The sequence below is a fragment of the Podarcis melisellensis genome, assembly GCF_964234715.1.
Source record: "Podarcis melisellensis genome assembly, chromosome: 3".
NCBI classification, from domain to species: domain Eukaryota; kingdom Metazoa; phylum Chordata; class Lepidosauria; order Squamata; family Lacertidae; genus Podarcis; species Podarcis melisellensis.
In genome coordinates, this window is record NC_138530.1 from 67,698,286 (window position 1) to 67,712,966 (window position 14,681).

Sequence of the window (14,681 nt, forward strand, 5' to 3'; positions counted from 1 at the left end):
CTGGGAGAAAGGCAGGGGTGGAGAGGCATAGAGGAAACTACACATGTGTGTTCTAACTTCTCTTGAACTGTAATGGGAGGGATGTGTAGAGGTATGAGTTACTCTTGAGGCCTTACCTCTAGGCCCAACCAAAGCCCTAACAATCCACATTTTGTCCAGAAAGTGGGAAAATGGAAAAGTGAGGGGGTTACACTCTAGGTTGTGGGATTGGAGTTACAAAAAAATTAAGGTAGCTGGTTAATAACAGCGTGTTGTTTTATTATTATTATTAATTAGCAATCATTTTGCCTCATTGATAAGAATATTTTTCTATACACATAGAGCAATTCTCCTTTAAATTTGCTAGGAACTTGAGGAACGTTTAAAACAGAAGCACTTAGAAGAACTTCATGCATTGAAAGAAGCACACAGGCAAGCTATGGATGCTTTCAAACTAGAAATGGAACAGGAACTGCAGACTCTTCGCTTTGAACTAGAAGATGAAGGGAAAGCTATGCTTGGTACAGTATTTTCATGTGACTATTTAAAACATAAGCTATTACTTCTGGTGCAGAAGGCAGATAGCATGTGCTGCCCAATATACAGAAAAATGAAAATGGGTGGTTTCCCATGTGTTGGGCTACATTTAGACTTTTTCTGAAGAAAAGCTGACTATTCTCTAAGTAGTTGATACCCACAGTTTTATAGCACAATTTACCCATTTTATTGGTGCAGTATTGTTATTTATCACCTCCTGTTCAGGATAATGCTCCTGTTGTTGGTTTTTTAAAATGGAAACTTGTGCCAAATACACATCTTCCTATGATAATTTCAGACAGATGTCTTGTGCTATCCCTCATCTTGCCTGTTTTGTCCCAGTCTTTCATTACTAGGCCCTTTTCTTCGGTGTTAAATTTGTGCATGTCACCTATTCATATCACTATCATTCATTAATAATTCCTTTTAAAGAGCAAACTCATTGTCCCCGTGCTCACAAAAATAGAGCCAAAAGTGGGTCACTGAGAAACAACAGGAAAGTAGCAGCGTGCATGCGGGAATCCTGAGATTTGCAGAAGTACAGAAAATATTGGGGGGGGGGGCAAAAAGAGAGCAAGCTGTAAACTCAAAAAAATCCACTGAGCATGCTTAGTGGACACATGGAGTCACAAAATGGTGTGTATCTGTGAAAAAAAGAAAAACAGCCTTTAAAAAAGTACATAAATAATTGAAAACTGAAATAAAACTTTAAAGGGTCACAAAATGAGGCAGAAATTGAGTTGCTCTCACTGAATGTTATAGGCAACACTTATGTAACCACATTCCATGCAACTCACAATGGCTAACTTTTTCAAGCATCAAAATACTGCAGTTTGAGTGCCAGGAATGTAATAAGTATTTAAATTACCTTTGGCAAGAGTAGCCACATGGTGCCCTACAGATGAAGTGGACTGCAGCTCTCATCATCCCTGATCATTGGCAATGCTGGCTGAGGCTGATGGGAGTTGTAATATAAAGTATCTGGAGTAGTAATATGAAATATCATATTGCTTACCCTAGGTCCACCACAGACTAATAAAATTCTGCAAGGTTTTTAATGCTTAATTTGGCATTCAGCACAATTTTAATATATAATAATAATTACTGTTACATTGATAAACATTTCCATTTATTCACTCATTTATTTATTGATTGTATGACAAAATTTAACATTTTTCAGCTAAAGGAGGCAACTTAGCTGGAAAACAAATTTGTTAAAAACTGCGTGTCTAGTCATTCCCCTAAAGCAATAAATGCATGGTTATACATATGTGTGGTTTGGGTTACTACTTGTAGAACTATACAAAAAAATCTGTTTATTATTGTTCCAGCATCTTTGCGCTCAGAACTAAACCATCAGCATGCTGCAGCAATTGATCAACTAAGACATAATCATCAACAAGAACTAGCAGCTGCTAAAATGGAACTTGAAAGAAGCATAGAGCTTAGCAGGCACCAGGTATATATCTTCCACATAGCCAAAAGAGAGTAAATATCTTTTAATTATGGGCACAGAGCATATGTTTGCCGTTAAGAAAAATTGCAACTCCTTTAGTACCTGTTTAGTATACTGGCTCCTTTCAGTCAATATCATTTCTTCTATTCCAACTTCATAGACTAAGTGCTGGTGCTTATGTAGGCAAATGGCACCAACTATGGACAAGACAGAGGTATCAGCTTGCCCAAGTGAACCTAGAGGTCTGCAGAAATACAAAAATGGGGAGAGAGTAACCAAAGGAGGTCGTTTCCCTCCAAAACAGCTAAAACAGAATTGTGCATGTATGAAAAACTGATCCATGGCAATTTCCATGCATTGCAAACAAGGTTTGATCTAGAAAATCCACCCCTGGTTTAAGGGTTCAAGGGAACCAGTGGGCAGAGACCACCTAATCTTGCAGAAAAATAGCAGGAAGGTCAGAATGAACCTCAGTACCTCACCCAAAACCTTCCTGGGAAGATTGCACATGTGCACTTCACTTGTGCTGCTGGAGAGTATTTCTGGCAGCAGAGGGTAGCATGGAGGTGCTAGTCTTGAGCCTACAGGAAATTTGTGTGTGTGTAGAAAAGCACAGCGCTGTCTCTAAGTGCATAAGTACAAGTACATTTTTATAATGATGGTTCAGCCCTCCCTTCAGCTCTAACATGATCACCATATTTTGCAGAGGAGAGGAAATAGGGCAAAGTAGGGGCAGGAGGTACAAATGCCTATCTGTAGTTCTTTATATGTTGCCATTTGTAGCCTTTCTAAATTTAATCCGATTCTTTACTCTTATCTAGTAACTAGAAACATAAAAGTGGGAAAGTAAGTTATGTTTATTCAACCAGAAGCGTGTCATATAAAGAATATGTTATATAACGTATTCTTAACTTATTGATACTTGCTTGATAGGAAAAAGAGTTTGTTTGCCGGATATCAGATCTACAGGATGAATTGAGGCATCGAGACCACCATATATCTGAACTGGATAAGGAGATTCTTGCTCTGCATGAGAACATAAGTGCACTAACCAAGGAACTGGAATTTAAAGGGAAGGAGGTTCTCAGAATACGTAGTGAATCCAACCAACAAATTAGGTATGGATATTTGCAATGTCAGGTAATATGTTCTGATTGATTTGGCAACCTAAAATTAATGAAGGGCTGTACTTGATTTTTTGAAACTTACCTAGAATATTTTAGGCAGTCAGATTCAGATTGCTAGACTCATATGCCCATTTGATGTCAGATGAAGTAACAGTGAAATTTAAGTTTTGGACTGCCCACAATATTTGCAAGTTGCAGAGTTTAGAGGACATTAGCTATTGGTAAGGTACAATCATAAGCTACTATTTAATATTTATTAAAGTGCCCTTAAGTATATTTTTGTTTACATTTCACCATGCTTATTTGCAAAGCATTAAAGGAGATGACTTTTTAGTGAAATAAGCTAGACGATTAGAGAAACAAAAATAGCAGAATTAGATTTTGTAGCTCTTTTCAGTGATGCTATGCACAAATCCTTTGCAAACATGGCGGGAAGTCAAGATGAACAAAGCTGGTGTAAGAATAACCTTTTTTAACATAAAATAAATTAAACAGGCTGCATGAACAAGATTTAAACAAGAAACATGAGAAAGAGCTGGATGTCATGACAGCAGACCACATCAGAGAAAGACAAAGCATGCTGGCAGATTTTAATAAGACCCAAGAGCTGCTCAAGGAAATTAATTCAGCTTTGCAAATTTCGTAAGTTTTATTACATTAAACCATTTCGTATGTGGGCAGAGTTTGAATGGAATTATCTACAGTATTACTCAGTAAATTATGATGGACATTGGAGAGACATGCACAAGTGGAGGAACTTCTCAAAAAGAAGCCCAAACTTGTCTTTTTTGGTGTACCCACTAACTTTGGTGGAATAATTTAGACACACAGCCTTTCTGCAAAACAAGATAAAATATAGCATGTTAGAGAATAGTGCAATCCTATGCATATCTACTTAGAAGAAAGCCTCATTGACACTGGTGGGTCTTAGGTAAGTATGGATAGGACTGCAGCTCAAAATACATTTAAAAGCCTGGGAGAACAAGGATAACGGTGTTGGTACCAGGCAAACTTTCCTGAGGAGGGAATTCCACAAATGTGTCGCTTCTGATAAGGCTCCTTTAGCCTGTCATTAGTGAAAGAACAGATAGGCAAAATATGGACATATATGAAAAGCCTTGAAAAGTTTAATTCTGAAAACTGTGTCTGATTTAATCTCTGTTGCTGATTCATCCTTGACTGTCCCTTTTAAGTCAGTTATCATTGTCTCTGTCCCTGTCTCTTTGTTTTCTTTTGTCCTGCAATAGCAGTAAAATGTAGTAGAAGAAAAAGAAAGTTTTGATAGTTTTGTTTCAATTCTGCAGGGGTTTGTAGGAAGTGGAGTTCACTGTTCTTCAGTGGACTGGTTCTCTTTTTATGAAATTATTCTTTTTAACATAAAAATACCTTCAAACTTTCAATCCAAACTTAACAGCAGTGTTTCAGCTTTAGGTAGATTGCTTCAAGTGCTTGAATATGCCTCTAGATTAAAAAAGAAACCTTAACTTAAAAATTCAACATGGCTTGAAAGCTAGGCTTACAGTCCTTTTCTCTGACATATTGGTTTTTCTGTGTGCAGGAGAGTATTCAGTCACATAAGAAGAGCCCTGCTGAATCAGACCAAGACCCATGTATTCCAGCATCCTGTTCTCATAGGGGCCAGCCAAATGTTTTTGGGAAGCCCACAAGCAGGACATGAACACAACAGTACTCTCACCACTTGTAGTCCTCATCAGCTAGCATTCAGAAGTATGCCACTTCCAATATTGGAGGGAGTTTACAGTCATCCTGGCTAGTAACCACTGATAGTGTTATCCTCCAAGAATTTTCTACTCCCTTTTAAAGCCACCCAAGTTGGTGGTCATCACTGCATCTTATGGTAGCGAATTCAATTGTCTAACTACATGCTGTATGAAGAAGTACTTCCTTGTGTCTGGCCTAAATCATCCAGCATTCTGCTTCATTGGGTGACCACGGATTCTAGTATTATATGAGAGGGCGGAAAGCTTTCTCCACACCGTGCATAATTGTATACAGTTCTATCATGTCCGCCACTTATTCACCTTTTTTCTAACCAAAAAAGACCTAAATGATGTAACCTTTTCAGAACCTTTTCCCAGCTTTACAGTACAGTCGTACCTTGGAAGTCGAACAGCTTAGTTGCAAACGTTGCAAACCCAGAAGTGACTGTTCTGTTTTGCGAACTATTTTTTGAAGCCAAACGTCCGGCGGGGCTTCCACGGCTTCCGATTGGCTGCAGGAGCTTCCTGCATTGCAGGGGGTTGGACTAGATGACTCTTGGGTTCCTTCCAACTATATGATTCTATGATTCTAGGGAATGTGGAGCAGGCAAACACAATCTCAGTCCCTTGCTGTGCTTAAGCTCCAACCATGCTTGTATTTACTATTTGAATACACTGGCTAACAAATGCATTTTTATATATCTTTGAAGTGAGAATTTAATCTTTAGGAGAAGCACCTCATCATATTACTGCTACATTGGCCTTGGTTTTGATTTTCTTCCATCTTCATTCCCTCTTTATGTGATACTGTACCTCTTCACACACCCCATCTCCCCTTCTACTTAATAGTTTATTATACGCAAAAGTGTTTGTAAGCATCTCTTACACTATTTTTGTGCACATGGTTATGGTCAGATTAAAAAATATTGGGTCCTTGAAAAAACTGCCATATAAGGAAATCTGAGCTACTTGACTCTCTTAAACTTTCCACGCAACCAGACTAACAGCAATTAGCCAGGGGATATAATCTTAGTGCTAGGATATGAGATGGACTGAATAAACTCTTGTTCATCATCTGTCATTCATCTGAGCCTGAAGCTTAGATAGTAATGTATGATCAAAATCAAGTGTCTACTTCTATATACATACTCATTTGAAACTGCTGCATTAGATCTAGTCCAAGAACCCTTCTGAGAGTCAAATTTGGGCTGACTAACTGACTGATAGAAGGTATTTTCTAAGGTATTTTACCTACTTGTAATTCCATTGCCTCTTCTGAAAGTAATTTTAGAAAAAAAGTGCTTTCCATGCAGACATAATTGATAGATAGCTCAGGACAGGTTCAAGGCCCAATCATGTAAGCCCCAGTTCACACCTGTGCTCCCCACACCCCACAACATGGCCTACCTACAAGATATAGCTTAATTGTGAATTAGCCCTTTCATTTATTGTCATCTGGAAATTAATATTATGAACCAATTTGTTAGTGTTCAAGAATATGAATAATGATTCAATACCAAATAGCAATCTACAGTTGTATTCAAAAGTTACTACGTAACCTCTACGAATGCTAGGCTTCATTTTATTAGGCTTTCCTTACAGCTTCTATGTAAAGTGGTGTGCTTATTTCCATTCTCTCCTTTAATGCTTCTTCATTCCCTGTTTAAAGCCATCTCACGATTTTCTGGATGTAATTGCTATTTGTCGTTTGTGGCACTTATACTGTTCTTGCTAAATTGTTCCTCAGCAGTTAGTCTGATACTGTCTTACACATTTGTGGATTTGTTTTAGTTGTTTTAGCTTTAGTATCTTTTGTGGGGAAGAAGTAAACATGGGTTATGTGGCTTCCACTCTGATTATGGCAGATGGTGGCCCACAAGCTCAAAATGCCATTTCCTTTATTGTAGCCAACCATTAAAGAAATCAGTTAGTATGTAGAAGATCACATAATAGCTCTTGTGGTTTATTCATTGAGTTAGTTTAATAGCATGATTTTTATGGCATTATATCTGAACTTTGGACTATTATTAACCCATGGGTGATGTTTTGTCTCCTATAAAGTTTAGAAGAAATGGAAGAAAAATATCAAAACAGGGAATCAAGACCAGAAGATGTACAGCTTATTGCAGAGTTGAAAGACCTGATTGCTGAGAGGGATCAGCTAATAAAGAAACTGATTGTAAGACAGTTTGGTGCTCTTTTGGTATGAGCATGCCAAAGGCTAATAACACTTGTCAAATCTCCTGAGAATACAGTCCTTGCATTGGATACCTCTTAAATTACTTGTTTTTATATGGTAGAGCAGTCATAATCCTGAATGGATTTAGACCTGCTCTTCTACCACTCTGTAAAGACCTAAATTATAAATACAAAGTAAGTTCAAAAGCATGCCAAAATGAAGTAAGGAATTACTTCCTTAATTTTAAAGTAATTTTAATGTCTTCTCTCAAAATAATGTTTAGTTTTCCCTGTGCTGTCTTCAGGATTTGGGGGAGCCTCCAGCAGGGAACCCTGAGTGAGCTCTCATAAACTGGAGGAGGTGGGGAGTGCAAAATGATAATTCTCTTATCTTCTGAACTTCTTGGATGTTGTGTACAAAGTGAAAAAACAGTGTTTTAGGGTGGTAGAGTGGTGTTCTTGAGTAGCCAATTTCTGTGAGCCACTGCAATTTTTCCTATTAAACTTGCATGCTAGCACAAGGACACATGCCCAGCAGGAACTCAGAATCCCATTGTTTCATCCCAGCTATGGTGGATTCCACTGGTGGCTTTCCTTGCTGTGATATTGAAGTAACTGGCAAATGTGGTTTGGGACATAGATGAAAACAGTGGCATCATCCCAGCATTCAAAGAATTTTTAGGAAGTTATGAATGCCAGTGCAATTCTTTGTACAGCTGTCTATGAAAAGAAGGAAGTAGATAAAAATCCCCATGTAGAGGATGAAGTTGGATCACTCTGGCACACTCATGAATGTAAGAATTATGTTGAGTATGAAAATGACCACCTTTCAGACTTCTGGTAATGAGTTACAGTTTTGAGTTTAAGTTCTAAACCTTCAGATTTGAGTAATTAATGAACTCTTGAGTGAGTGAATGTCAATCTGGCCACAGTAACTTAATATCCAAGGTGACTGATACAAAAATTTATTTTAATCTTTTTGTTATTTATTAGGATGACAAGAAATTCTATCAACTGGAACTAGTCAATAGGGAGACTAACTTCAACAAGGTGTTTAATGCAAGTCCTAATGTTGGTGTTATTAACCCTCTGGTGAAGGTATGTCATACATTTACAATGTCGAAACTAGGAAAACGTGAATTACTAATATATTACACAAATAAAAAGGATCAACAATACTGTGAAAGACACACAAAAGAAAGCCAGCTGCATGTGGTTTTCAACAGCATCAGTAACAGTAAGCCATGGTCAGTAATGATGGCTTCTCATCAATGAGCAGTGTGCTAGTGCATGCTGCTGAATTGTGCCCACTTCTGCACGCCTACGCTGTGGTTTATTTCCCACTAAGCAAAGCACAAGCAGAATACAAGGTTTGTTCTCCCAAAGCTTAAAGTTTGGTTCTTGGGGAGACAGAATGGGCAGAGTGGAGTGTGTATGATGCAGCAATATGCTCCTGTATTATGTTTTAAAGTGTGCAGTTTTGTTTTTACTGAATTTTTTCAGTAAAGAACCAAAAGAAGAACGCTCCCAGAGACTTCTTTCTATCAGTGGCAAGATACTGGCAGCAGGGGGCAGGGCATGAAGGGACAAAAGTCTTTCTCCCCTTTGTGCCCCATACAGGCTTCCTTCTCTCAGTAGCGTCCAAGAGAAGGAAGCCTGCAGGTTCATGTCATATTCTGCCACTGTAGTTTCTCAACTTCTCTTCCTGGGATGGGCAAGGAAGCAGGGCTTTCAATGGTCACCCATGTCTTCTAATAAGCAGGTGGGCCATAGCCAGCCATACCTCCTCATCCTCAGGTCCTGATTCCTCCTTTACATTCCTGCTGGTCCTGACAGTGACATGGCATGAGAGAGAAGGGTACAGCACATGCTCAGTGACTCCTTATATTGCAGCCAGGCTCCACTTACTTCAGAGGTTGGTGGTATGCCTCTCCCCTCTGACATGCAGCAACATCAGAGCAGGATGCTGTTTTCCTGTTCCCCACAGCCTGCTGCCTGGGACGACAAACCTGAACCTTTTTAAGAATTATTGCAGACACGGAGGTTTCCTTTTTCGAAATCTCCACATTATTAGTCCTTTCTGCGGTTTGATCTCTTAGGCCCCTTCTAGATGACTATTCAATTGTGTAGGGGATGTGCAGTCATTATGAAGTTGTTTCTTGAGATCCAAATCCCATTCCCGTAGTGAGCATGCACACTGTGGAGAAAAAGCAAGGGAAGCAGTGTTGGTCTAGAAAAAAAAGTAAAACCCAGTTTGACAATACCTTTTATATTAGAACCAACCAAAACATCACAAATGTTATGGCAAAATTGAAGTTTTGACTTGATAAAAAAAAAGCAAATAATTGTTTGGTTTTTGCAAATTGATAAAGGGTTGATACTAAAATCTTATTAGTGGCATCACCAGTTCATCTGTCTGTTGGAGTCTTGCAGTAAGGATGCTTCACTCTGAAGAATAGATCCATGTGTGCCATCTAGTGGAAACAGCCTGGCATGCGGCTGGAAAAACTCACTAAGGTTGCTTTCACACTAGCCCTTTTCCTCTGCAATTGGCATTCTTTGTTCACCCACATTTTACAAAGAATTGGGACAATGTCAATGTCAAAGTGTAGCTATCAAATGCTTTCAGTATTAAACTCCTATCATACCTGATTTGTGGCTCTCTTTTTGGCGGCAATAAAACACAATTGACCAGCCTGTCCAGTGTAGACAGGAAAGTACTATTGAGGCTTCTCAGGTCTCGTATATGATTAGATAAAAGTTTCCTATTTACAGTTCCTTCCCATTTTATTGCTTACTGTTGATTTGAAACTATGGTAGTTGTCCCAATTTATTTATTTTTTCTGTTCTCACCAGGGAGGCTTTAATGACTGGTTTCCTTTCATTATTTTTCTTCCTTATAGTTTTATTTTGATATAAAATATGAAAAGAATAATAAACTGAATAGATCTGTAATAAATGTTGCCCCACCACCACCACAATGAGAACATAAACTGACACTAGGGCAATTAAGAGATAGATTATTCAAGGAGCAATTAAGAAGAAGAAGAAGAAGAAGAGTTTGGATTTGATATCCCGCCTTTCACTCCCTTTAAGGAGTCTCAAAGCGGCTAACATTCTCCTTTCCCTTCCTCCCCCACAACAAACACTCTGTGAGGTGAGTGGGGCTGAGAGACTTCACAGAAGTGTGACTGGCCCAAGGTCACCCAGCAGCTGCATGTGGAGGAGCGGAGACGCGAACCCGGTTCCCCAGATTAGAGACTACCGCTCTTAACCACTACACCACACTGGCTATCAATCAGTTCTCCAGTTGGAACTAAGATGGAAGCAGTTAAGCAAGCAGACTCTGTGAACAGGAAACTTTTAATCAATATTTTAAAAGACCTTTGTTAAACAAGTTTTATTTGTGAGTAAACATTTTAGAAATATCATGGCCACAGAAAGAGTGTTGGTGGATAATATAGTCCTATACACAGTACTGTGGAACCAGGGTGGTGCCATGTTTGACTGGGCCCTCAGCAGCCCCCCACATGTGGGTCCCTGATTGTGACTAAGTCTTGATCTAGCCCATTATATACTTTCATAGAGAGGGTTTTTCCCCCTATCTGTCAAATTTCCTTTAGGAGTGAAGTTTACTAGTTTTCTTATAAGTTGCATGGGGATTGGGAAGAGGCTGTAATTAGACTAGAAACTAACAGATTCTCCCACTACATTTCTATAGTTGGACCAATACCATGTTATTGTAAACAAGAAAGTTAACATTGTTCTTTAAGAAGAAAAATCTGCATACAGACTAAAACTGTCAAAATTATTTAAAGCTAAGTCAAGCTCTTCAATATTGCAGTAAAATGGCTGGAGCATTTAGCTTTCGTATCCCTCCGGAGAACGCTTTAAATGCAGCTGTACTAAAACTGTAATAAATAAATAATATCCAAACCCTCACTTTCAGGTGAAACAAAGAAATGAGAATTTTAAAAGCCCAAGTAATTTCCTTATCTGTACAGGCCCTTCCTTACATTTGTTATTTTCAATGCAGCAAAAGAAGAAGAATGATAAATCAGCAAACAGGTTTGTGAGTGTCCCCAATCTAAGTGCTCTGGAATCTAGTGGAGTGGGCAATGGACATGCTAACCGCCTGGATCCTATTCCAAATTCACCCATCCATGATATTGAGTTCAACAGCAGCAGACCACTTCCACATCCTATACCACCCAAAGAGCCCAAGACGGTTTTGAGGTGAGCACTGCCTCACCAGTTTTTGTTTTTCCTAACTTGGAGAATTTTTTTTTTCCTTTTTAGCTGAACCCACATGTCTTTAAGAACACAGGAGTACAAATCTTACTTTGGAATCTTAATTTTCACACTATATTTTAAGCCTCTTTACAGTATTCCTTTTTTATTGTAAAACTTGTTGAAATGTAATTCCTCTCCCCTTTTCTAATAAGTCTGGAACCCTTCTTTCATTTTTCTAATGAACTACACAGTCAGTATGGTTCATGTGCTTTCAATTGTTTACATTTATGAACAATTGTGTTAAATGTTTGTGTTATTACTAGCTGTCCTTTCAGAATGTTACAATCCCCATATTAAAGGTCTTTATTGTGTAACAGTGGATCTTACCTGACAAAACTGTTTTCTGTGTTAGATGAATGTGTCCTGATTTATTCCCTTTCCTTACCTCAGATAAAATCTTTATTGGAAGCAAGCTTAGAATATGTGTAAATATCTGCATGTATTTAATGCTGGGTTTCAGCATTAAAATACCCAAGTTTAGCTTTGCTTTAGGAAGTGATGGAATGAGTTTTACTATCAGATTAAGTCAAATATATAGTGCTTGATAGCCTGGTGAGTAAAAGCCCTTTCCATCCTGCTTCTTAATTCCACTTCAGTGTTACCTGCAAAATATAGTCTGGGGGCAGAAGTGAGAATGATAAAATTTTATAGTATTTTTTTTCTAAAGGCTAAGTAGAGTTCCTGTAATATTAAATGTTCCTTATTTTTCCCTGTGCATGTGGTATGCATGTTTGCTCAGGCGTCACTAACATGCATGTGCATGAATTCATGGATTGCGATGCTGGAGTTTCCATTGCAAATTATTTCGTGCCTTGTATTACCCCCCAAAAACGGTAGGGATTATTTTATTAATTTTTCTAACAATTACATTTTACTAGCACGTTAAAGTAATATAAAGATTACATCATGCAGGTATATTTGGGGATTATATTTGTGGGTGGCAAGTGTGTTTGCTTTGCACTGAATTCCTTGTTATAACATATCTAACCCCATGTGCATGAACCTAAAATAATTCAGTTTGGGCTATGAAACAGTTAAAATACATAGTTTAGTTTTCATTCTGCATGTGTTTAAGAATATGATGCTTGCATCATACTTCTGACAACTAATTTGACCAGAAGAAAAGGATGCTAAAAGAGGATCTTCCAAAAATCGCTTTTCCCCACAGTACATTTTTTTAAAAAGGCAGCCATCCCATTCATTCCCCCGCCTCTCCAAAAATACTATTTTCCCCCACCCTCTTATGTGGCTTAGTGACCATGTGCTGCTGATGCTCTCCAATGGAGTGGATGATCGGAAATAGTAGAAATGGGCATTAAACTAAATCAGGTTATCCTATGACGTGATACTTGATTTGCAAACATCGTGTGCTATGTATTGGCTTCTTTGTGCTTTTTCCAGGCCTTCTGCATTTTCACTGTTGGTTGTAGGTTAAATCTGTCTTTTCTTTTTATGAATTTAGCCCTCCTCAGACTGAAGCTTCTCCAATGGCTTCACCCGATCCACAACGTCAGGAATGGTTTGCCCGTTACTTCACATTCTGAGAGATTATTTTTGTGTGTGGCACAGTGTGGTGTGGACTGTTCATAAGAGCATGACCTTAAAATAAACCCTTATGTGAACAAGCTTACCTGTAATATGTCAAACACTGTGAATGAGAAAGTATTTTGTCTCTCTGATTTGAAAATGCACTGTATTTTATGTGATATTTGTTGGAATCACTTGACATGGTATATAAATGTGCTTAATGACACTTTTATTTTTATTTAAAATGGAAGAGTATTTAAACTTTGTAATTACTGCATAACAAATTTTCGTAGAAGAAACTTAAAGCTTCCTACCCATTTTCCTATAAATATGTATTTTCTTTGGTTTCAGGAAAGGCTTTCCCCCTCCTGTCTCCCATCCCAAATGCAATCAGTTGCATGGTTATTGTATATCAAAATAAACTGTCAACAGTTTAAAAATCAGACTGCGGGAAGATATGTTTAAATCCTTCTGTTTTTATTTAGTTATCTTGTAGAACTTGACTTTAAAAATTGTGTTTACTCTAAAAGTGGTGAAGAATGCAAAATAAATAGCAGTAGTATAGCTGATGGCCTTTAGAGTGATTTTAAGAACATAGTAAGAACATGGCATCCTTATTTCTTATCTACAACTGATCTGTCCTTTAGTAATTATAATTACTATATTTTAATGTTGGATTTCATCAAACTTTTGTCAAATATTTTATAAATACCTACAAAGACAGTGCTCTTTAGGACATGTGGGGTACTACACTATGTAATGCTGTATTAATGAATAATCATTTATGGAAATCTGCATTTTGAAGACATTATAATTTGGGAGCAAAACTCAGGCTTTACCAAAAAAAAAAAAAATAGTGCTAAATCAATTATGCATAATAAAGCATGCAAATCTTTCATTAGAGCTCCAGCATACTTAACTTACAAAGAAAGATGTTCCATCTTACATTATAAAATTAAGCCAGGGACCACATGACCTTTTTCATATGGCAAATGAGCCTGATTTTCCACTCTATTCCACTTGTCTTACAGATGTACAATCTCTCTGGCAGAAAATATGTAATACCATGGCAAATCTGGTTTATATACTTTTGTTGATGATGTTGTCAATTCCAAGATTACCACAATGCAGCTGACACTGGTAATCTCAGGGAGAATTTTTTTCTTTTATGAATGTACTTTCAGACCTGATATTTGTATCTTTAAAAAAAAGAGGGGGGATTGCTTGGTTATTTTAAATAAGATTTTTATCCTTCGATACAGAATTATAGCTCTTCATTATTTCTGCTGAAGCCCTGACCATGTCTTCCCATTATGCAAAAACATAATCAAAGGTACCATTAATAGTTACAATAAGTTTTATATGTAGCATATGTATAAAAGAATAATTTGTATGTTTTCATATAAAATATAAAATATTCTAAATCAGAATTTTAAAAATGTATCTCTTGCAAACTCAGCCTGAAAGCTTCACTGGAAGCAGTGTTCTAATGTTTTGCTGCTAATCTAAAGCAGTGTTTGGCAGATACTCTATGGTTGATGGATTTAACTGTAGGTATATGCAGCCTTTACATTAGAAGAAAGCCATATCAAGTCAAAGTCAGATTTCTTGGCTGTTGTGTGAAATAAAACACACTGGATGATTTTGCTATGATGTTCTGAAGTATTTGTTGTGTTGTGTTTCTTTTTTCTTCTTTGAGGTCACTACATTATTTTATCAAAAGAGCTCTAAAAGTGATAAATATTTGCACCTGGTATGACGCAGGTGGTGCTGTGGTCTAAACCACAGAGCCTAGGGCTTGTCAATCAGAAGGTTGGTGTTTCGAATCCCCACAATGGGGTGAGCTTCCGTTGCTCGGTCCCA

General features: G+C 37.7%; 1 protein-coding gene across 7 annotated transcripts in view; it reads left to right on the top strand.

Annotated features, from left to right (window-relative positions):
* The window catches only part of FAM184A (family with sequence similarity 184 member A), a 63,698-nt gene extending 49,227 nt beyond the window's left edge, over positions 1-14,471 (top strand). For 2 of the 7 annotated variants that reach the window (XM_081905430.1, XM_081905431.1), the window contains 8 exons: positions 347-500; positions 1,848-1,975; positions 2,906-3,090; positions 3,595-3,741; positions 6,882-6,999; positions 7,992-8,096; positions 11,035-11,234; positions 12,754-14,471. In XM_081905430.1, coding sequence (XP_081761556.1) covers positions 347-500; positions 1,848-1,975; positions 2,906-3,090; positions 3,595-3,741; positions 6,882-6,999; positions 7,992-8,096; positions 11,035-11,234; positions 12,754-12,835 — 1,119 coding nt within the window. In that variant the 3' untranslated portion in view covers positions 12,836-14,471. Of the gene's footprint in view, positions 1-346; positions 501-1,847; positions 1,976-2,905; positions 3,091-3,594; positions 3,742-6,881; positions 7,000-7,991; positions 8,097-11,034; positions 11,235-12,030; positions 12,125-12,753 lie in introns of those variants that run through there. The other 5 variants (XM_081905432.1, XM_081905433.1, XR_014166840.1 and 2 more) reach the window with 4 other exon arrangements.
* Positions 14,472-14,681: the final 210 nt, after the last annotated feature.